General features: G+C 32.0%; 1 protein-coding gene across 1 annotated transcript in view; it reads right to left on the bottom strand.

The window, feature by feature from the left end:
- The window catches only part of GPC5 (glypican 5), a 1,125,293-nt gene that overhangs the window by 752,343 nt on the left and 349,269 nt on the right, over positions 1-23,681 (bottom strand). The window contains exon 6 of the mRNA XM_006913808.1: positions 2,318-2,438. Within this exon, the coding sequence (XP_006913870.1) occupies positions 2,318-2,438 (121 nt within the window). The remainder of the gene's footprint in view (positions 1-2,317; positions 2,439-23,681) is intronic.

Raw genomic sequence — 23,681 nt, 5'->3', positions numbered from 1 at the left:
CAGAGGCTCCATGCTCATTAGCTATAAGAGAATTTTCTGTTTTCATCATGCATATATTCCATAAAAACACTTTGAACACACCCCCACTTGCTATATATTTATGTATTTCTAAACTATATGGCTATGCCATAGCACTGTTACTTATTTTATATACCTTACTACAATAACAACAACAGCAAAACTGACATAATGAGATAGAACATATATATATGCAGCAAAGTTCTATTTTTCTTTCCTGCCCTTCAGTGGATCAGCTTGTGTATTCCCTGGGGAATGCTTTGGAGACTGCTACAATTTTGCTGTGTCTCAGTGAGAGGAACTGATTATATTAAATGCTTTCAATTTTATGATCAATTGTGCATTTTCAAATAACCTAGATCGAAACACCAAATTATAGTGCATGATGCTTTGGGGGGTCACCTAGACCAAGGCATTCCTTCCTCCATCTATAGGTAATACTGTTGGCTACTGATGACTCAGAGCTGAGTTAACATACCTCCATCTCCACTCCTGTGGCCCTTATCCAACGACTGGTCAATGTGAAGAGAATAAAGACCCATTTTCTTGTCTTAATTTAGGTCAACCTAAAAGGGCCCTCCCAGCTCCAGAGTTCCTACTGGGTTCAAATGAGGCTTCTGTTACAGTTACGGTATAGTTCAAATATTTCTTGTGTGTAGTCCTACTTCCTCCAGTCCCTTAGTGATTGCAAAGGTAATATGCCATAAACCTCCTACGTACAAATCTCTGTCCCAGAGTCCCTTTCCTGGGGACTGCAACAATGACACATATACATCAACATATAATTATACTTATCTGGTTTGCTTGTATGTTAATTTCCTCATCAATTGTTTATTGAGAACTCAAGAATTAATGTAACATACTAAATTTTCCTAACTCCTCATTAGGTTCTCATAAGAAGAGATTAGTTTCACCTGGAAGTCCTATTTTTCTTATGGGAAAGGAAAGTTCCCCAGGCTTTCTCCATGCTCACCTCAGCCATCTGTCTCGGGCTCTAGTCCAGTTCTAAATATTCACTCACACACCTCTTTCACTGTCACTTCAGCTCCAGACCCAATCTCAAAACTACTAAGTTCCAAGAAATGTCTCAGAACTTGTCTCAATAAAGCACCTCCTCACTTTACTTTGTAGGTTGCTCTCTGAGGGAATTGATTTAATTCACTAGAGGCTGTGAGGTTTAACTTACTAGTAGTTGTGGCACCATTTTCTCAGTGGAACTTATTTCTGATTCTGCCAACAAAAGAGAGCTCCATTTTCTTAAGGTACCAGTCATAATATAAGCAAAGTAGCCATTATTATTGTCACATAGAGTGGAGAAATCTATGGTATTGGACACAGACCCCCATGTCCTGCTTACACAAACTTTATTCAAGATACAGAAACTTTCATAAAAATGGAATCCTAAGAATTGGCCACATATGAATTTAAGTTTGACAGAACAGTTATGAAAAGCATATCAATGACTCTAGAATACTTTAATATTAAAGTATTCTGTATTATGTTTAAGTATAGTTTCTGACATATAATACTAAAAATAAGTATCAACTCTGTATATAAAGTTTTGCTTAGAAAAACTGAAAATACATGCATGTACAAATTGTTATATAAAGACCAATAACTAAAAAAAAAAATAGTCCTTCTTACCCCAAACCCTAATAGATTCAAAATGGACGTGGTCTTTACAACATTTAACATATTTGTTTCTAATTAATAGTATAGTTCAATGAAATATTCTTTTGATATCTTCATGCCTCACATGCCATGTATTAAAAACAGCAGTGTAGACTAACTTAATTAAATATTATTATTAAAGATAAAACAGGAGTATCTCAGAAACAATCATTAAGTAATTGTAAGATAACATGTAAAAGAAGACAGAAAAAAATGACAAGAAATGCATATTATTCATTTATGACAAGTTTAAAGTCTTACCTGGAAGGTGAATTTGGTATATTCCATGCTCTGTGATGTGTTTTCTTTAATACTGAGTAATTCTAATGTCTAAAGCTTTTTATTTGAGATAAAGCTCATCCTGAGATTCTCATCATTTATTGAAATACTGAGGCTACGGCTCCTTGTCACAGATATAGACTGCCCGCCCATTAAAACACAGCTGCACATTGACTTTATACGAAAAGCACTCAACCAAATATTTCCAAAACCCTATATTCAAAGTTATTACAACACCCAATTTTAGGTAGGGTTATCAGATATGATTCACAAATTTATCACATAAAATGGAAAGCAACCACTTATTATTTAATATCGCGTATGCCTGTGGACAAGGATCTGCACTTACCTGGATAACATGCTTCAGTTTATCAATTATCTGATTTATCACGGGGTCCGTTCCTTTGACTTTGACTTCAGGATTTCCAGACTGGGCTTTGATTCCATTTCCAACCACAGGCTGATTATAGCTAAAAAAGTGAACAGTGAAAAGTGTGTGACTTGGTAATCTTGTCAGAGTATTATCTGCCCCAACTATATGAACAGAGTTGAGCTCAGAATTTCACTCCTTTAAGAGTACACAACAATGTATTTTTTCTGGAACAGAACCTGGAACAGCTACAGTGTTTTTCCTGGAAGAATACTTAGCATAAAAAGATTATTCTAATAGTTTTTCTTAAAGAGCCCAATAAAAAATTAGTTGTTTTTAACACTACTTACCAATATACTAGAAAGAGTTAATACACATATCTCATTCTGTTACCAATTCTAGCTAAATTATATATATATATACATATACATATATATGTGTATATATATGTCTGATTCCATGTTATCTTCATTTAACACAGTATATAGATAAGTCCCAATAATATTCTTTACATATTGGACTACAAAAGAATCATAAATGTATTTTAACTGCATAAGTCAAAATCAGAAATATTATAAACAATTAAAACTGGCAAAATATTTTGCAAACTAAGTACAATTTGATTTCAGCACGGTTCACCTAAAGGTAAACTACAGGATTCTAGTAAATCACATTGTATGTGAAAGGGTGATTTCATAAGCAGTGAAAGTCATTGCTAGTCACTACCTTCCCCAAATAACAATCATAAAATGTCTACTTAGTATTCATACAAATATTTAAATTTATTAATTGTAAAAATGTATTAAGTGCTTCCTATAATATTCAAATCCTGTACTAGATAACTGGGATTATAAGGAGATATAAGACTCAAAATTCTTGTCCTTACAATGCTGATTATCTATCTGGGAACATAATGTATCAATTAACATGTTCATTTATGCATTCATTCATTACATTTCACTATATTTAAAAAAATATCTACTAGATTCCAGCAATATAATTATCCTTATTTCTCCAATAGTGTTGTGCAGTATAACAACAAGTGAACAGTTAAAATGCAACATTATGAATGATGGAGATGTTTACTATGCAATGGAAACAGCTAGAAGAAACTATATATGTGAAGTGCAAGGTAGGGTAGTAAACAGTGAGCATATGGGGAAGACCATTTGGGCTAAGACAACTTAGAGAAAATCTAAAGAAGTTATAGCCTGAGGTGGCCCTTGAAGTGTTAAGGTAAGAGTAGGTCTTAGATAGCATGGTCAATGAGGATTCCAGGGCAAAGGATGACATCTCAGCAGGGGAAACGGCAAAGGCACATGACCAACACAAACAGGAAAGAATAAGTAGCTTATATTTACAAAGAAAGAGTAAAATGAGGGAAAGTAAGAGATAGAAGGTTATGCCTTGAAGATTTTATCCTCTATGTTTAAAACTCTCCTCTGAGTAAATTTGTTTGCTTAAAGTATCATAATAAAGTGGCCTCAGAGACTTTAACAAACATTTTCACATGATTTTTAATTGATTTTCATTTCCTCTATTTGAGCAAAGTATCACAACTATTCACATTCATCCTCTGAATTTTCTACAGCAATGAAAACTCTTTGAAAAGATAAAAGGAGGTTCTACTGATGAGAACACCTTACAAAAGGAGTTTCAAAGTATATTTAGTTCTTCCCAAGATTATGCACATCCAATGACCAATTTTAAAAAGTGGATCAAAGAATTCCCAATTAGGTCCTTCTAATGATGATAAATGATGGAACACTGACATTGATAATATCAATTGGACATAACAAAAATGACATTAATAAGTCTTTATTTTTTAAAACATTGAAGATATTCTTTATCTAGAAACAGAGAATTTAGAGTTAGGCCTTCCAGTATACATTAAGGACTTCGTAGTATATGCCAAGAACAATTAGTAGAAGAAAAATAATTATACATGTGCTATTAATATCTAATAATATTCTTCGCTTAAAAAGAATCAAATAAACTGTAAACAGCAGGTTTCTCAACTTCTCTATAGCACTGTTAAGTTTTTCTTCCAAATATTTCAAGGAGATTGAACATGAGGCTCTTGTATTAATGTACTGATTATTAATAATGATGAATAATATGAATAAATATCTATGATTCAGATATTATTTTATTTACTTTCAGAGAATTTGTCAATTCATATTCATAATAATTTGTTGTGTCCATGAAAATGTGCCTCAGACCTCAATGTACAGGAAGCTTAATTGACTAAAGGGCATCTGCTGCTTTGCTCTGAAATCTATGTCTGCATCTGCTACCAACCAATGACTGAACACAGCAGGGATACTAAGGCACGTCCACCACTGGAACACACAGGCCTCCTCAGACAACGATTCTGACTCAGGATTTCTTGAGGCTCTTGCTAACCCTTCCTGAGACTGCGCATCATGCTAGAGGGCTGCCACTCAACCCTCCCTTCCTCTCTCCTTCACTCTGGGCTGCACTTTCATGACCAGCAGCTCTTCTGGCCTTACTCAGTTTCCTCCTCATTTTCTCTTGCAAGCATTTCTCTTAATAAAATCCTATTGTGTTTCAACCCTTTTTTTGGCATCTGTTTCTTGAAGGACCCAGACTAATATACTATATATGTACTGTAATTATTCCCATTCTACAGATTGGGGATCTGAGATCTGAATAACTTTCCCAAGGCCACACTATTTATTAAGTATGCAGCAACAATATGAACATAGGCTCTGTGGTCTCCAAAATACAATCACTCAAATTATTATTAATGAAAACTACAGAAACCAACTAATACAAATTAAAGTTACAATTAGTTTGGTTCAAAGCATTGTTGATGTTATTAGTATTATTTTGCTGTAACTACTGCATTTTCAAGGGCTTCAATGCTTATAATATTTTTTTCAAAAATCTCCTCAACAAACTGTTATTTATTACCAGCTAATGAGTGAAATAACAGTTTCTGTCAGGGTGAAAAGAAACTAACAGACTACAAGTTTGTAATAAGGTTTTTCTGTTTCCCTAGAAATAGACATAATGCGAGTGATGGAAACTAAGACTCACCTCTTAATTTTAAGTAAACTAACACTGGTTTATATCTTGTTTTATTTATAGACCATGAAATTTTCTTTTAAGATGCAGGGATGTTGTTTGACATTAATCTGAAGAATTGCTCATTTTTTCCTTAATTATCACAATTAATAACAGATAAAATTTGTCAGAATTACAATTGATCAAAACCCTCATTCCAAGCTAGTATAGTATAGAATAGTTCAGAATCACTATTTTTATGTATCATTTAAATAAGGAAAAATACTACAAAGTAGGACATCTAAGATACTATAAGTGAAATATAATTTGATAAAATTAGTTATAATTTTCTGTTTTTATAAGGTTAATAAGAACCATAATGCATAATGCACCAAAGTGATTTAAGTAAAAAATAGAGATGATACCAAATGTGAACACAGATGTGGAACAATTGGAACCCTCTCTGTGGATGAGAATGTAAACTGATATTAATCACTATTTGACATGTATGCTAAAACTGAATGTATCTTATGACTCTAAGTACATACATATTCAACAGGTATAAGAATGCTCAGAGAAGTATTTCTCAAAATAGCCTCAAACTGAACACAACTCAAATATCCATAAACATTAGCACGGACAAATAAATTATAATATATTTATATAATGACGTACTATATAGCAATGAGAATGAATAATTTACAACTATAATCAAAATCTTATAAGCTAAATATTGAAAGAAGATATAGAACATACTCTATGACTCCATTAATAAAAAATTTAAAAAACTAATCAATGATATTTCAAGTCACCATAAGTGCTATTCTAGGAGAGGGTATCTAAGAGGTTGAAGGAGGTTTCTGGGGTTCCAGTAATATGTTTCTTGAGTTAAGTGCTTATTACATAAGAATGTTCATTTAATGTTTTTTCAAAAAAAGATTGAACTGTACAGTTAAGATTTGGATATTTTACTGTACGCATGTATTTTCAACCTAAATAAAACATTAATATGTACACCACAAGCAAATTTACATTCAACAATGTATAAACAAAAGACACACATAGGTACTTTTAATATGGGCTAATTGGCTTTGTCACACTAAATGAGTAATTTAAGATCCTAACCTGATGTAAAAATTTACTTCCTATAGACCTCAATTTGCATGCAAAGCATATGGTTTCTAAATCAAATAAAATCTTTTTCTACCAAAGACTTATTGAGTTTTTCTCATTATGAAATTTTAATAAATCATTAATCACTTTTTTCTCCTAAATGTACAATTAATGGATAAAACATTTCAAGGATACCTACAGAGGTTTCTTGACTTGAAAAATTGCTCACATTTCAATGAGAAGGAGGAAACAAAACACAAAAAAAGAGAGGCGAATTTTTTGTTAGAGAAGTAACAGACCTACCATCTATTCTTATTTCTTCCAAGCAGGTCTAGTAATGGGTGACAGCAGTTTAATAGAAGTATTTGTTCCCAAAGTACGACTCATTTTTCATTAATATGGAAAAAGGCAAGCACTGATATATTTACATTCTATAAAAATGTTTTAAAATGATGATTAACAAGACTCCAGTTCTCTTTCTGTTCAACATATGAAATATGAAAAAGAAGTGCTAATAAATCTACACACAGTATGTTACCAGGAAGTCGTTTCTCCTGACTTTATCAACATTGCTTGTTTGAAATGTACGCTATATTGGCTGTTATTTTCACTTTATTTAGAATAAAATATTATTTGTTTCAGATTCACATCAAAAGCATGTTGTTTTGATACGAACTTATATAATTGCAGGTAGAAAAATATCTGGACTCTGACCTTGGAATACATTACAAACACACCGTAGTGTGTTTGGCTCTGGTAAATATCTTGTCATCTCAGGTTGAAAAGAGGTCTGAGCATTATACTGTATGTATTCATCAATGAACCTCTTCCTCAGGAACAAATTTTTTTTTCAAACCATTTCTGAGCCTCCCTACCTGGCTCTAGTAGCTAATGTGAGAGTGAGTACTAGAGATTTGTGTTTTTTTTGTAAATGTCTTCGAATACTCGGGTGATACTGGATATTACCGCTAAGTGTTACTTTGTGTACTTGCAGCTTCTATATAGATAATAATTTTCCTCTATAGTGAAGGTCTTAATCTTTGAAATCTCTGAATAGAAAGGAATCATATGATTGATTTTATGTGCCAGGTTTATGAGAATAACCTTTCATGATAGGTAAGAGGCTTCCAGGGGATTTAGAGAATGAAGACATCTGTAGAATCAATTCAAAATGATTAAACCTTTTGTGATTGCACTATCTTGTTTCAACTATTAGGCGACAAATTATTTTTAAGTTAATCTCTACCATTTATTTGGCTTTATAAGTATAAATGACATCTAAATTTGATATCTATGTTTCTGAATTAAAATAATGAAGTCAAAATAAATAGAATAGAGACCTTAATTTGTACTTTATTATTTTTTATACATCACTAATTTTCTGCTGAGGATATAATATTTTGTGATATCTTATAGGTAACACTCATTAATATCATTTTAATAAGGTAATGTCATGCTTTATATAGGAACCGACAAGGAATGTTTAGCATATCACTATAATAAATCAAATAAGATCATATTTAGAAAGAGAAAACAAGAACTCAGTAAAGAATAGATAGTAATCTATCTTCACCCTAACTCCTTAATTGGCAAGGCATTTATTTGTGCTTGTCAGTTTAGCCAGGTGAATCACTAGTAAGCTATTTCATGACATTTTATAAGATAAGCAGTATGTGAACCTGAAAGAATATTTCCACATGAAAAAAAAATAGTGCAAAGTCAGTAGTACTTAAGAAATTGTCATTTCAAGTGTTGACTACCTAATAAAAAATATATCAAAAGTAAGATTTCCTCTATGTAAAAAATAGTACTTCCCTTAGCCTTCTCCTAATCCCCTCCTCAATCTTACCAAGAAAGGATAGCTACCTTAATTGCAGCAAAAGTTCTGTCTATGCAGTTTTAAATTTTTGAATTAAAAATTCAAAGCAAGTGGTAATAAACCTTTAGCTTATTTTATAATGACTTTCATTTGATTCAAACTGCCAAATTTTAAACAATCACTTCTAACTATAACCAATTGCACATACTGTTAGATGAGTTTTGAACTGTTATACCAACTCCCATTTTCCAAAGTACATATTTCAAAATTAAACTCTCCTTGGTAAGATACAGGCTATCTTCCATGAATTTATGATTGACAATCACTACTTTGCACTGATTTTCTGTCTCAATTCACTGTTTGGTTTTGATATACAAAAGAAAAATGTTATTTAAGGCAGTGGTTCCCAATCTTTTGGCACCAGGGACCGGTGCTCCTATGAGGATCTAACGCCTGATGATCAGAGGTGGAGCTGAGGCAGTGATGCTAGCACTGGGGAGTGGTTGCAAATACAGATAAAGCTTCTCACTTAGCCTCCCACTCATCTCCTGCTGCGTGGCCTGTTTCCTAACAGGCCACAAACCAGTGGTTAGGGGCCCCTGATTTAGGGATAACTATTATCTGAGTATGAATAAATTAAATACCATTTTAGCCAAAACTCTGAATCAAAATGATTTAAGGTATAAATTTCATTTAACTAATCTTTTATTACAGATGTTATTAAATCCTAAAAGTGCCTAAAATCTTATACAGATATTTTTCAATTTTGTCAAATGTAATTAACACCAACATTAAGTAAATTTCAGACATAAAACTACCAATTGCATCATAAATACTTTAAAATTAATTCTAAGATTTCCAACATAATCTCCAAATGAAACACCCAGGTACTTGCCACCAATCTGTAACATAACAAAATCAGAGAGAAAGAACCTCTGAATTTCAGAGTATGCTAGATTCCTAGGGCCACCATATTCAACTCACTACACAGAGTATTGTAAAGAAATTGGAAACTGCCTGATGAAAACAAATTTTCACTTGAACTTTAATTAATCAATAGATATTACATATAAACTTCTATCTTTGAAATTATATTGTATTTTCCCCTATGAAAACTTTATTTACTGTAAAATAGCATTTATATTTCACAAACACACATCTTATATTATAAATTGTGTTTTTTCCATTTATTTGTCTATTATGATTCAGTTGACCTTAAGGAAAATATTTTAATCGGCTTTGGAAATTTTCAGTACACAGTATCTAGCATTTCCTATGTTTTCAATGACTTCTATCTTACTAACAAAAATAAACAATGCTATTGATAATTTCCTACATTCTAAATGCATACAAACAGGAATTACACCTTAAAAAATGTATTCTCCTCTAAAGCAGTAACCCAACTGCCTGCTCTGAATGTAAAAGTTTTCTGAAAGTTTAAAGGGCTAGTTTATAATGAAGGTGTTGACGGCTGATGCTTTGGGGACTCATACAGGCTCACAGAATAAATTTTAATTACACTTAATGTTAACGTGGTAGCAAGATTGTGACAATATTCAAATATGACTAATTTCGTTAAATTAGCAACACTCATTAAGCTCAGTTTAGTTGTTCCAATTTATATAAATGCTTCAAAAAATTAAACTCTTCTATTTTCTATTTCTTATTTTTTGGAGATTGTTTAAAGCAATCAGTTCTCTTGTTTTATTACCATAAGACCGTGAGGGACCTTAGCAGGTTGCTGAATCTAGCACTCCGCTTTCAAGAAGAAATACACCTATACCAGGAATATAGTACTTGGCATTCATCTCTTGGCCTATAGCCTAATAGATTTTTTGTCTGTCTTTGGTGACAGTAACATAAATTTAGAGCTGGAAAGAACCTTAGAGGTCATCTAGTTGAATCTAAGCATCTTTTAAAACAAATGAAGAAGTATGTTTATTTCATCATTCTGTACTTCTGCACTGTATATTTCCAGAAAAGCCTTTGAGACAGCTTATAATAAAAGACACAGACATCATAAAACAAGGGCAAAATGACAGAATAATGAAAGAAAGAAGGTGACAATTATATAAGGAGACCTGGGAAGGAGACCCTACACTTCAGCCCAAAACTTAGCCCTATATCTCTTGTTGGTGCAGGCTAAAAAGAAAACCAGAATTCAGAAAGATCTTGTCAGTTAATGAAAGTAGTATCTGCATATGTCAGCACCCATTTTTGGTATTTCTAAGCTCTCAAGGAGAATGCACGAGTCTTTAAGTAAGAGACGATGGATGATACAACAAAAATAATCATCAATGAGAATTTTGAAGCTTTCAAATATGTACACATTACCCTTTCTTCTATGAATCTTTGTTAGAAGCTTCCTGCATAGTGTTTAAAGTTAGAGTTCTGAGTAGACATTCCCACTGGGACATGGTTATCTGACTTGGTAAAAAATGTAGCCCTCAAAGAATTTAGTAAATTTATTTTTGTTTTTCAATTGGTACCACTTACAGAGAATATTCTCTCTGAGTAATATAGTAAAGCACGTAGACAGAGAATCTCAAGGTGCAAGTGACTTAAAGTAAGTCACTAAGTGGAGGTCTGGTCTAAAGAACCCTGAGGCAGATAGAAACACAGGGGAGTGATTTACTAACAAATAAACACCAATGAGAGGGGAAAGGGCAGTCATATGATAAGCTATATTTTAACTAATAGTTAATTAAATGTTTTCTAATAGATTTAATCATCCTATATTAAATGTAATCATTTTTTTCTTCCCTCATTTTTAAAAATTTAAACCTTAGTATTTTTTTTTAATAAAAGAAATTATTTGACAGATAATTTTTAAAATTTAAATCAGGCTCATTATCAGTGCTCTATGAATTGGATGGTCTTGGTATGTAGTGCATGTATTTTCAGATTGGGGGTGAGGCCCTATCATGAGTGTCAAAAGCTCTGCATTTTGTAGCTTTGATTATGAACACTTGTCCATCTGCTCTCACTTTAAATATGACCAAACAAAGTAGTTAGGATATTAATGAAAGCCAGGCATAGTAATATAAAGAACTAAATGGATAAAATTTATGTGTATATACACATTTAATAGCAAAAAAGGTGAATTCTCTAGGCCTATGAAAAAGATTTGTAGTTTTAAATGATTTGTAAATATGTTTCTTAACAAAAATAACTGTAGTAATTAGTATTTATAAACCAATTAAAAATTGAGCATAACATATTGGTTTTAATATCCAGTTTCAATCTTATCTCCAATTACAACTTAAGGTTCTGTAAAACAATTCTATTCTGTTGTCTATTGAATCTCAAAATAAAAATTGATAGGTTTCAAATCATAGTTATTCTGAAGAGAAAGAAGGAGGTTGAGAAATAACTAAGCTTTCTGCCCATGCCTCATCTTAACTAGACCACAGCCAAATTTCTACTATCAAACAGTTCTGAGAAAACAATTCACTTGCGTAATCAATTTAATTTGTTTCCACTTCATATATGAAAAAATTGCTTCTCCAGCTATATCTTGGCAAACCCAGTAATGTTATACAGAAAACAGCTGGACTTAGTTCCATAGAAAGAACTATATGTGCCTAGGGACTTTTAGATTCCTAATAGTTGTGATTACCCTAGAAACACACTTGGCTGACTCAATTTATGAAAAATATGCATACACAGAATGCAGGATATTTCTGATAGCCTCCACAGTCCAAATGGAATAGGTGTTTCTGGTCCAGTCAATCTAGAAATTCTATGCCTGTAAGCAAATTCAGCCAATCTCTCTCCTTCAGTCTCTGTTTTCCCTCTATTTATCCTCTTTCAGCCCTTAAATGATTTCTGCCAGGTCCCTCAGGGTTTATATGCTCTATCCTCTCATGCTTAAAAGTCTAGACCTTTTCCTCAATTGGCTACCCTAAACATTAAGATTTTTGCAGCTGTGATTAAATTAAGGATTTTGCACTTACCCTAGTTATCTAGGTGGGTGCTTAATGCAATCACCTATATTCCTTTAAGTTGCAAACAGAGGGAGATTTCTTTTTCACAGAAGGGAGAAGGCGATGGGACCACAGGCTCAAGAATGCCAGAAGCTAGAAGAGGCAAGAAATAGAGTCTCCCCCAGAGCCAGTAAGGGGAGCTCAGCCTTACTGACAATTTGATTTTGGCCCAGTGAGACTGATTCAAGAGTTGTGATCTCCAGAACTATTAGAGAACACATTACTGTGGTTTTAAGTTTTGCAGTGGTATTTGTTACAACAGTCATATGAAACTAATATAACCACCAACCAGGGTATCCTTTCTACATTATTTGCCCTCCTTCCAACTATTGCTTGATAGCACTTTGTTTTCTGGGATGCATGTGTCATTATTGTAATTGTCATTAATTGTACAATAATTTGTTTAATGCCTTTAGCTCCCTTCTAGACTGTAAATTCTTGAGGTCAAGTAGTGTGTCTGTTTTAATCATGGTCTAGTTCCAGGACTAAGCAAAATGTTTGGAATATGAGAGCTCAATACATAGTTATATGAGCGAATGTATGACTGATAGAAAAACAAACTAAAAAACAATTTTCAGGCAATCATTTATCTTTTTCCTGAACTGGTACTTTTTTTTTTTTAATTAATGAACTTTATTGGGGTTAAAACTATAACAAACAAGGTTATGAGTCATTCCTAAACATTCCTAAATTTGATAAATTCCATGAATGTGCAATTTTATGTTAATGATGATTTGGTCTAATTTGAAATAGCTTCCGGTAGTCTATAATGTATTTCCATCCAAGTTCCCATTAGAAATAAAAGAAATTAGTAAACCAAACAACAACAACAAAAAAAAACATAAACTTCATAAACTTAACACTGACTACCTAAATTGACAATATGTAGACTAACTATAAGAACAATTTAGACCATCCGATCCATACTTTATTTCATGAGAGAGAATAATTTCTAATGTACAAAAATCATATAAGACAGCAGTTGGCTCTCTCTAGCCCTGAGTCACACTCTTAGTGCCCCAGAGTATGAGCACCCGTTCCTCTACGGTCCCAGTCCTGTTCATCAAGGGACTAGAGACTGGCCATTCCCATGTAACTGATATAATGTAGACTCTTTATGAGACTGAAGCTACCATCAAAGAACGAGATGCATCAGAGACTTCCCACCTCCTCAAGGAAAGCCTTGTTGCGGGGGAGTCAGGAGATTAGCCTGGTGTTGGAAGGGATTTATATCCTGAGAGACTCAGGTCATAATCACATAGGCTTCCCAGTGTTCTTCTCACCCTCTGCTGCTTCTCTCTGATGCACCAACTCAGCCTTTTTTTCTTTTTACTCCCTTCCCTTCTACATGTTATACATCTCTATTCAGTGCCACAGGATATTAGCAAAGTTTAGGAACAGTAGAGAGAGATTATAAAGGAAAACAGGAAATTACTGATAAACAAGTGACTTGTTCTATACCAATAGGCTATTTAAAATTAATTTCCAAATAAAATTCTGCCTTTCTTTAGAATTCCCACCCAGTAAGCAGTAACATGCATAATTTGCAAACAGTTTTCACTGTTGCCACCACCTGTCCCCCACTATCCATGTACTCTGAATATTATGTGTCTTGTACCTTGAACCAGACAATATACAATAGATATCCACCTTAGACTGGTTGAGTTATTCCAATAAATGCTGGCTACTGAGAGAAGCTGTGCTTATCAACCTATTCCAGTTTAGATCAAAAGGAAGTCAGTCAACATCTCAAAGGTAAACAAAGAAACTAATGAAAAAGTAGTCATTTATTTTTGACTAAAGCAACACTGACCAGGTAAACAGCACTACCTTCTAGAAAAAGAGAGTAGGAAAAATATAACAGCATACACACACACAGACACACACAGACAGACAGACAGACACACACACACATCATTCTGTAGAAAAAGGAAAAGCAATGTCATGTTGAAGACTCAGGGGAAGAGAATATCTCTAAAAAAAGGTTTGACTGTTGAACAAGAAAAAATATTTAGAAAATTGCTTTAAGTGACTTAAACTATAAAGAGTATGTAGAAAGACAGGTCATTTATGAAACAAGAGATGAAAGTCATAATGACAAAATGGGCAAAAAATGGTAAAGTGGGAGATGGCTGAGATTAGGAGATTTATGTGAAAAGCAAAATGTAGTAATAGTAGAATTTCTACCACCATGGAATCCATGAATAAGAAAATTGATACACTGAAAAACTCAAGCAATACCTGAATCAGAGCCAAGGGGGAAAAGAGAAAGTGATAAAATAATGACAGAGACGATGGTAGGTGGGAAGGTCAAGACTGAAGTTTCAACTCAATAATAATTTGTGTACCTGAGAAAGAAACAAGAGCAACTCTATCTGAAACAATAATTAAATATGTAACTAAAATATGAAGAATAAAAAGACTAAATATATTCCAATGGTAGTTGTGGGGGTGCGGGGGGGAGTTACCTATATTTAGACAGAAATTAGCCAAACTCCAAAATTTCAAAAATAAAGAAAATGTCCTACTTATGTATAGACTGAAAAAGAAGTTCCCTAAAAATATATTATTTCAGGCTTGCTTTGGACTTATTTTGTGTTAACACAGTAGAAGACATGGAGCTTTTAAGAGAATAAGAATATGACCAAAAATATTATACCTATCAGTTAGTCTTTATCAAGATTGAATGGAAAGAAATGACATCTGTATACATCCTACTGATTTGTCCTTTCAATATAATTTACTCAAAATCATATAGGTCCATATTGGAGAAAAATAATCAAAATTAAAGCTTCAAGAGTTAGGAAGTTATGAATCTAAACTCCTAAAATGAGACAATTGATTCAATTAATTATACAGTTCATTTTATATATTTTATAATTGTTTGCCACAATAATGTTGTAAAAGTATAACAAAAGAATGAAATCAATATTTAATAAATTCAAATATATTTCATATGCCAAGTTATAATACTAGATTTTGAGAATCGTTATGGGAAAAGTGAAAGAAAAGTATTCTACATGCCTCATCTAATACTGAGTGAACTCGAAAAATAGCTTTAAAAATTAATGTAGGATTTACTTAAAGGGTCCACATTCAGACCACAGGGGACCACTTCTAACATGACCACTCTAGTCTAAACCACACCTATTTTCCTCATCTGATTAATACAAAAACCTCCTAACTGGTTTCCCAGCTTCTATTATTGATCTCTTTCAGTTATTTTTCCTTTTTGACATTAACATTAATTTAATTAGTTTCAGATGAATAGCATAGTGGTTAGAAAATTATATAACTTATAAAGTGAACCCTCCAATAAATCTAGTACCCACCTGGCACCATACATAGTTACTATAATATTATTGACTATATTCTCTATGCTGCACTTCACATACTTGTGACTATTTTGTAACTACCAATTTGTACTTCTTAATCCCTTCACTTTTTTTACCTAGATTCTCAACCTAATCTCTCATCTGGCAACTATTAGTTTATTCTCTGTATCTATGAATCTGTTTGTTTTGTTTGTTCGTTTCTTTTGTGCTTTAGATTCCACATATGAGTGAAATCATATGATATTTATCTTTTGAGAATGCAGAGAAAAAGGAACCCTTGTGCACTTTTGCTGAGACTGCAAATTAGTGAAGCTACTATGGAAAACAGTGGTTCCTCAATCTAGAGACTAGAAGACTATAAACAAAAATTTTCCAGGTTAGCGGCCTTATAGTTTCAACAGCTCCAAGACCAGAAATCTAAAACAACACCTGGACCTCCTGCATTGTACCCTTCTAGGCATCCATCATCAAAACACTGGTCCAGAAATTAGTATCTCGTGACCCACAAATTGGAGTCTCATTTGCAATCAATTGCACTACCGTCAAAGGAGGGCCCTCCATATATGCTTCCCCCAGGGTCAACAGGACTCCATTAGGTTCTCCTGGAAACTGCTATCAGTTATTCCCTTAAACAGCCAAGGGGAAACTAAAATCAAAATTGTCGACATAAGAAATGTCTAAACCTGTCGTGGACATAAGAATGTCCAAAACTGTAGAGAAGTTTTATAAGAACTTATTTGAGCCAAAACTGATGACATATGCTGGGAAACAAGATCTCAAATGTTCCCCTCCCCTTCAGCTATTCTTAACACAAGGGCCAAAGAAATCTTATTAAAAATAATCCAGATCCTGTCACTTCTCTGCTTAAAATCTTTCTCTGGCTCTCATTTCAATTAAAAGAAAAGCTAACTTCCTTAAAATGGTCTACAAGACTCTCTCTCCATTTTCTGCCTTTTCTCTGTTTCACTGGCACCATATATTGGTACTCTTCTCTTCCCTCACTGGGTTACGGCAACACAGGCTTTCATGATGCTATTCTAGGAATGAGTGTCCACATGCTTCTGATTCAGGGTTTTTGCACAGGCTGTGTTCTCTCTCTGCAATGCTCTTTTGTCAGCAGAACATGGCTCCTCCTCATTTCCTTCAAGTTTTTCCTTAAATGCCCTCTATCTCTTATATAATTGTCATGTGAGACAGCTTTAAACATGGTATCAAAATAGGTTGATATTCTTTTCATCAAGACATCAGTCTGTGTTCCTTTCCCTTGATTCTGGGCATCCTTGTGACCGCTACAACCATTTCCTCCCTATCCTCCTTTCTTGATTTATTTTCTTAATAGAATGTAACATTTTTAACAAACCAAGTAATTAGCTTCTTTAACCTCTATTACAGGAGGGATTTTTATGTTTTATTCACTGATATATTAAAACCTACTCATAATATTTGTTGAATGTTGAATGAGTAATATTAAATAGTAATAAAGGTTACATACATACGTCTTTAACATTATAAAATAAAGTAAAAAACATTCCATGAAAACAAACACACACACAGAATGCTGTTTACAAAGCATAAAGAAATTCACAGAAGTCAAACTAAAAAAACAGGTATGATAAACAGAGATAAATTATACCACTTACTATTGAAAATAAAAAATTCTTAGACTAAATTTACAAAAATACGTCATTAAGTAAAACTCTATTTACAGGAAATGCAAAATTGTTCCTGAAAGTTTAACAACATAAAAATGTATGTAGATTAATAAGGAAAACAAAAATCAAAAGACTTTGAGTAGCAATATTGATTTCTGATAAAGTACAATTTAAGGAGAAAGATTTCCAATGGAAAAAAATAAAAATATTTAATGGTATAAGGCAAAATAGTCAATGAATGTAGAGCAGCAGCAATTATTTAATGAGTTAAATATCATAAACATTTATTTAAAAATGCTTTTATGGTACATTAATACATAATTAAAGATAAAATTATAATTGGAAGACATTTAATTGTGATAAAATTAGTATGCCTCACAGTTATGACTGATTAAATTAAAAAAATAATTATATAGGTTATATTACTTATCCAATACTCAATAAAACTAGAAATTAAGGGAAAGTTAGAACAGGACACCACCACCACCACAACTCTATTCTAATATTAAAAACATACTTCTTTAAATTACTCCTAACAAAAAGAAACCAAACCAATTATTAGAAAGATAATCACAAATTCAACTCAAAATACATAGCTATAACTGTTCTCATGTGTATTAAAATTTATAATTATTTACAAATAATAATTATTTATATGTTATAATTATTAAAATTTATAATAATTTAGAAATTGCACAACAAAACAAATATAAGTAAATATGACATACTAAATTAAATATTAATTCAAAAAGCAAAGAATTATAAATAAAAGAAATCATTCAGAACTGATAAACATATATGAGTTCATTCTTTAACAACCCATAAGATAGAAAAGTATGACAAAGGTATTAAAAGTAAAAACTGAGAAAATATAAAATTTGAAGTGAAAAAACAAATATAGAAAATGCAGAAATTGTTTTAAATACAGAGACTACTACTATAGAAAATGAATTACATGTATCATTAAAATGAACATGTACTGGGTAAGAGAATTGTAAATTAACTTTGAAAATGGTAAATAAGCTAAATGTATCCATTTTTTTGCAAGAAAGAAAACATTATTCAAAACAAAATCTCTATTAATGGATCTGTAAAAGACAGTTTTATTACTATCTTTTATTTTTTAATCTGGTAAAATAGAGACCAAGCTATAAAATAAGAATAAAAACATAGAAAAAAAGTGGCTTCCTTTCCAGTTAATTTTAAAAAGCAAATACGACTCTGTTACTAACTCTTGAAAAAGTTAAAATGAAAAGAATAAAATATTTAAATATCTGTCATGAACATAGTTGAAATATTCTTAACTGAAGAAAAGCAAACTGAATTCTATATTATCAAGAAATCATCTACCTCAATAATTTAATATTCAAATTCAAGTACACAAAGATGGTTTAATGAAAAGAAATACATATTAATATAATGCAACCTAACAATAAACTTCTTTGCTTACTTTATCATTGCATATTCACTTAATAAGTTTAATATATAGCTAAAAACATTTAATAACATAGTTATAGAATATTTCCTTGCCATGATTAAAATAACTATCTTAAACCAACAGTCACTTTTATTATTATTTTGGTCTAGCCAAAGCCATAAGATAGAAAAACAAATAAGTATTTATATCAGAAAAGAGAGAATAAACTCATTAATAGTTTTAATAACTAATCATCTAATTATGATAATAAGTTCTGTGTGATCACATGTGTTATATGAAAAACACCAAGGGAATTTATACAACTCTAACCAAAAAATAAACTTCTATCTCTATTTGAGACAATATAATTGTATAGAAAAATGAGACTGTTCATCACAAAAATTGAATCTAATCATCACAAAGACTGAATTGGAGTCCTTTTTTCACCTCTAACTCATTGTGTGAATTTGGTTATTCTTGAACTCTTGAGCTTCAGTTACCTTATGTCTAAAATACCAGTAATATATCCTAATTTTTAGAATGGCCATGAGTACTGAGTGAAAACATACATATATATTGCCAATAATAAGGCATTTTAATACATACTAGTTACTCTTATTTTGTTCTGAAGAAGGAATACAGATTTTTTTCAATCACAGATATACAGGAGATATACAGAAGCAAAGGAAAAAATATTGAAAACAATATTTTTGAAATAAGAAGGTTAGTTACTCCTTATAAGGACATTAACTAAAGACAGCTCATATTATTACATAAACTGCTTCAAAATACTACAAAATTCTGAGTATATCAGTTTCTTGGTTTTGATAATGTACTGCAGTTACATAAAATGTCATCACTGGGGAAACGAGGTAACGAATGCATAGGGTCTCTCTACATTTTGTTTGCAACTTTTTGCTCCTCTATAATTATTTCAAAATAAAAAATAATAGTTCAAACTGAAATTCTAGAGAACATGATTCAAGAAGAGAAAGAAAAAAGTTGCAAGACAAATTAAAGGGAAAGTCTTAGAAGTAGTAAATTTAATCTTTCAAACTGGAAGAATGAGGGAAAAAGATAAGAAATCTTAACTGAGGAAAAACAGTTTTTAAACAACATGATTAAATGAAATACAAATTTATTACTGAAAAATTCCTATTAAATTAAACATCAGAAACACCTGCATCTGAATTTTTCCCAAATCTGTTATTTTAAAGAGATACCTTCTTTAAAAAATAAGATATTCTCTTTAATATACCCATTTAGTGGTTCTATGAAGTATTAATTACCATTAAAAAGTACATTATTGTGTTCTAAGGGTAGCTCAAAAAAAAATAGTTACTATTCTTGGACATGCAAACCAAGGGAAGATATGAAATTGTCAAGGCTAAATAGAATAAAATAAGAGAGCAAAGATTCTAAACAGAGACTGAATACTTCTATTTTATGCAGACAAAAGGGCACCTAGATAAAGGACACATATGATCCAATACTCGGGAGACCAAACCTTAGACACAAGTTTGACATTTACTATTTCCTTTAAAACAACACTGTAAGTCTCTTGGAACCCACCACAACACCCTTGGAGACTTGAGATTACCTGATAATTTCAGAACTGATGTTTGACATAACACTGACATGCTGAATATTTTCCTTTAGCCACAGGAGATCTCCAGCTCCAGATTTAAGTCAAAGGAGCATACACTCAATTCATTCTTTGTTATTGAGTGGTTTGTTTTTGCTAGATAATTTATGGAAAATTAGCACAAAATGACAGCTAGATATGGTGTAGGAATACCAAGCAGATGAGAAACTTGAATATTATTACCAACACAGGATAAGAAGGGCAGTCAGCAAATAAAGGTCAAATGAAAGAATCAACCCAAGTTTCTATGTAATGTTAACTCCGAAATGCAGTTTCAGCAAAAGTCTGAGCAAAGACAGTTTGGTTGCATTTTTTTCTTGCCTAAAGCTATACTTTGAAATTTTCCATGTCTGAAGATGTATATCATTAGCAAAATTCTAAAGAATGTTTGTTACTTTTAATTCAATAATTTAAATTTTATCATGGTAAATAAATCAACAGAAAAGTAGTCAAAATACAAGGAATAAAATTTATCATAGCATTATTTTGATGAGCAAAATTAAAAATAATAGGCATATACATAAGTAAGTTATAGCAGATTCATTCTAGGGAATCATAAAAAATTAAAAATTATTTATTAGAAAACAGACATGGGGAAATTCTGGCTACACTATTTTAAGATGATAAAAGCAATATGAAAATTGTATATATAATGTTACCTTGGCTATATGAAAATTATGTGTATGCTTAGAAAACTTAATAACACGTTTCTAAGAAAACAGTAATCGTAAAATCTATTGTCCACACTAGGTATTCTTGAAAGTTAAAGAGAGCCTATAAATAAATACTTTAGGACACAAGGCCAATATTGGGAACCTCCTAGAGACACAGGACATGAGTCACCCTACTTATGTTGTCTTCACTATGCTACAGCCAAGTCTTCAATCCAGGTAAGAACACAGGAGTATAGATAACATCATTACTCACACTTTAGACATGAGAAATTGAGGCACAGAGACATTCAAAAACTTGCCACCACGGGGTGAGTTTGAATTAAGTCCAGACAGTCTGACTTAACGAGTCAATACTCTTTTAACTTCTATGCAAAATCCTTCCTAGAAATGTTGGAAGGAGATACCAAAATACTGAGTGGAGACTGGATTTGATTAACTTTTTATATCTTTTTAAATGATTCAAAATTTTCTAGATTGTCTACACTAGTTGCATATCATTTTAGATATGAAAAAATATTTTAAATAAATCAGTGATTTGTTGATATAAAAGAAAAATACTGTATCTATGTATTCCCCTTTTGGTGTAAAATAAACTATATAAGTGTACATTAAACAATATCTTTAAACCATTTTTCAGTTTTTAAATTATTTTCTGATTTTATAAATACAATAATTACTGAATTTCCATTTTTGTCCCTCTTTATAATCATTGAATTCTATGGAATTAATAAGAATATCAAGATGGGAAAATTCTCTCTCTCTCTCTCTCTCTCTCTCTCTCTCTCTTTCTTTCTCTCTCTCTCTCTCTCTCTTTCTCTCTCTCTCTCACACGCACACACACACACACACACACACACAAACAAAAAAATTTTCTCAGTAACTTTCCTTCATGGGCCTCTTTTCAAAATTTCAACTGTTTTAAATTTTTTTTCTTAAACCACTTTATTGAAGTATGATGAGTTTGGAGATAACTACATACCTGTGAAACCATCAACATCATCAAGGCCACTGACATAACTGTCACCTCATGGTTTTCTTCCATGCCCTTTATTATTATTTGTGTTTTGTAAGAACACTTAACAAAAGAACTATCTTCTTAGAAACTTTAAGTATACAATACATTATTAGGTATAGTATACAATACATTATTAGGTATAGGCACTATGCTATATCACAGATTTCCAGGCATTATGTATATTGTATAACTGAAACTTTGCATCTTTTGACCATCACTTTCCCAATTTCCCCTTTCCCCAGCCCCTGGAAATCACCATTCTACTCTCTGCTTCTATGAGTTTAGTTATTTTAGATTCCACATACAAATGAGATCATGCAAAATTTGTCATTCAGTGTTTGGTTTACTTCACTTATCATAATGTACTCCAGATTTATTCATGTTGTCACGAATGGCAGGAATTCCATATTCATGCTGTCACAAATGGCAGGACTTCCATATTTCCATATATATATTATATACACACATAACTTCATTATCTACTCATTCATCGACATTAACAGACACTGGGTTGTTTCCATATCTTCCCTATTGTGAATAATGATGCAATGAACAGAGAGTATAAATAACTCTTTGAGATCCTAAATTCAATTCCTTTGAATACTTAGAAATGATGTTGTCAGATCATATGATAGTTTTATTTTTCAGTTTTCAAGGAAATTTCATTCTATTTTCCATAATAGCTGTACCTTTTTCATTCCCACCTACAGTGTACCGGAGTTCCTTCCAACACAATTTTTTTTTTTGACATCCAAAAAGATATGAAGTGATATCTCATTGTGGTTTTTATTTACATTCTTCTAATGACTTGTGATGTTGAGCACCTTTTCATAAATCTGCTGGCCATTTGTGACAACATGAATAAATCTGGAGTACATTATGATAAGTGAAATAAACCAAACACTGCTCATTTTTTAATCAAGTTGTTTATTTCTATTAGCTATAGAAATTTCTTACATATTTTGGATATTAACCCCTTAAGAGATATATATCTTACAAATATTTTGTCCCATTCCATAGTTTTACTTTTAATGTTGAGTTTTTCCTTTGTTATGCAGAAGTTTTTTAGTTTGGTGTAATTTAGCTTATTTTTTCTTTTGCTTCCTGTACTTTTGGTGTTATAGGAAAAAAAATAAAAAATCATTGCCAGGACCAGTGTCAAGCAGACTTTTCTCTATAATTTTGCCCAGAAATTTTATGGCTTCAGGCCTTATATTTCAGTCTTTAAATAATTTTGAGTTGATTTTGTGTATGGCATAAAGATGGGTCCAATATCATTCTTCTGCATGTGAATATCCAGTTTTCCCAACAACATTTGTTTGTTTATTTATTTATTTATTATTAAGTTTATTGGGGGTAACATTGGTTAATACAATTATATAATTTTCAGGGGTACATTATAATTTGACATCTGTATATTCTAATGTGTGTTTACCACTCAAAGTCCAGTTTCCTTCAGCTACCATATATTTGATTCCCTTTACTCACTTCAGTCTCCTCCTATCCCCCTATATTTGACCCCCTTTACTCTGTCTACCTTCCCCCTCCTCCCCCACCTCACTAGTAACCACTACTCTATAGTCCTCTGGTAACCACTAGTCTATAGTCCATGTCCATGAGTCTCTGTTTGTCCTGCTCATTTGTTGCTTTTAGGTTT

Source organism: Pteropus alecto, unplaced genomic scaffold (genome assembly GCF_000325575.1).
Source record: "Pteropus alecto unplaced genomic scaffold, ASM32557v1 scaffold72, whole genome shotgun sequence".
In the NCBI taxonomy this organism is placed as follows: domain Eukaryota; kingdom Metazoa; phylum Chordata; class Mammalia; order Chiroptera; family Pteropodidae; genus Pteropus; species Pteropus alecto.
This window is presented reverse-complemented; position numbering and strand designations above follow the sequence as displayed.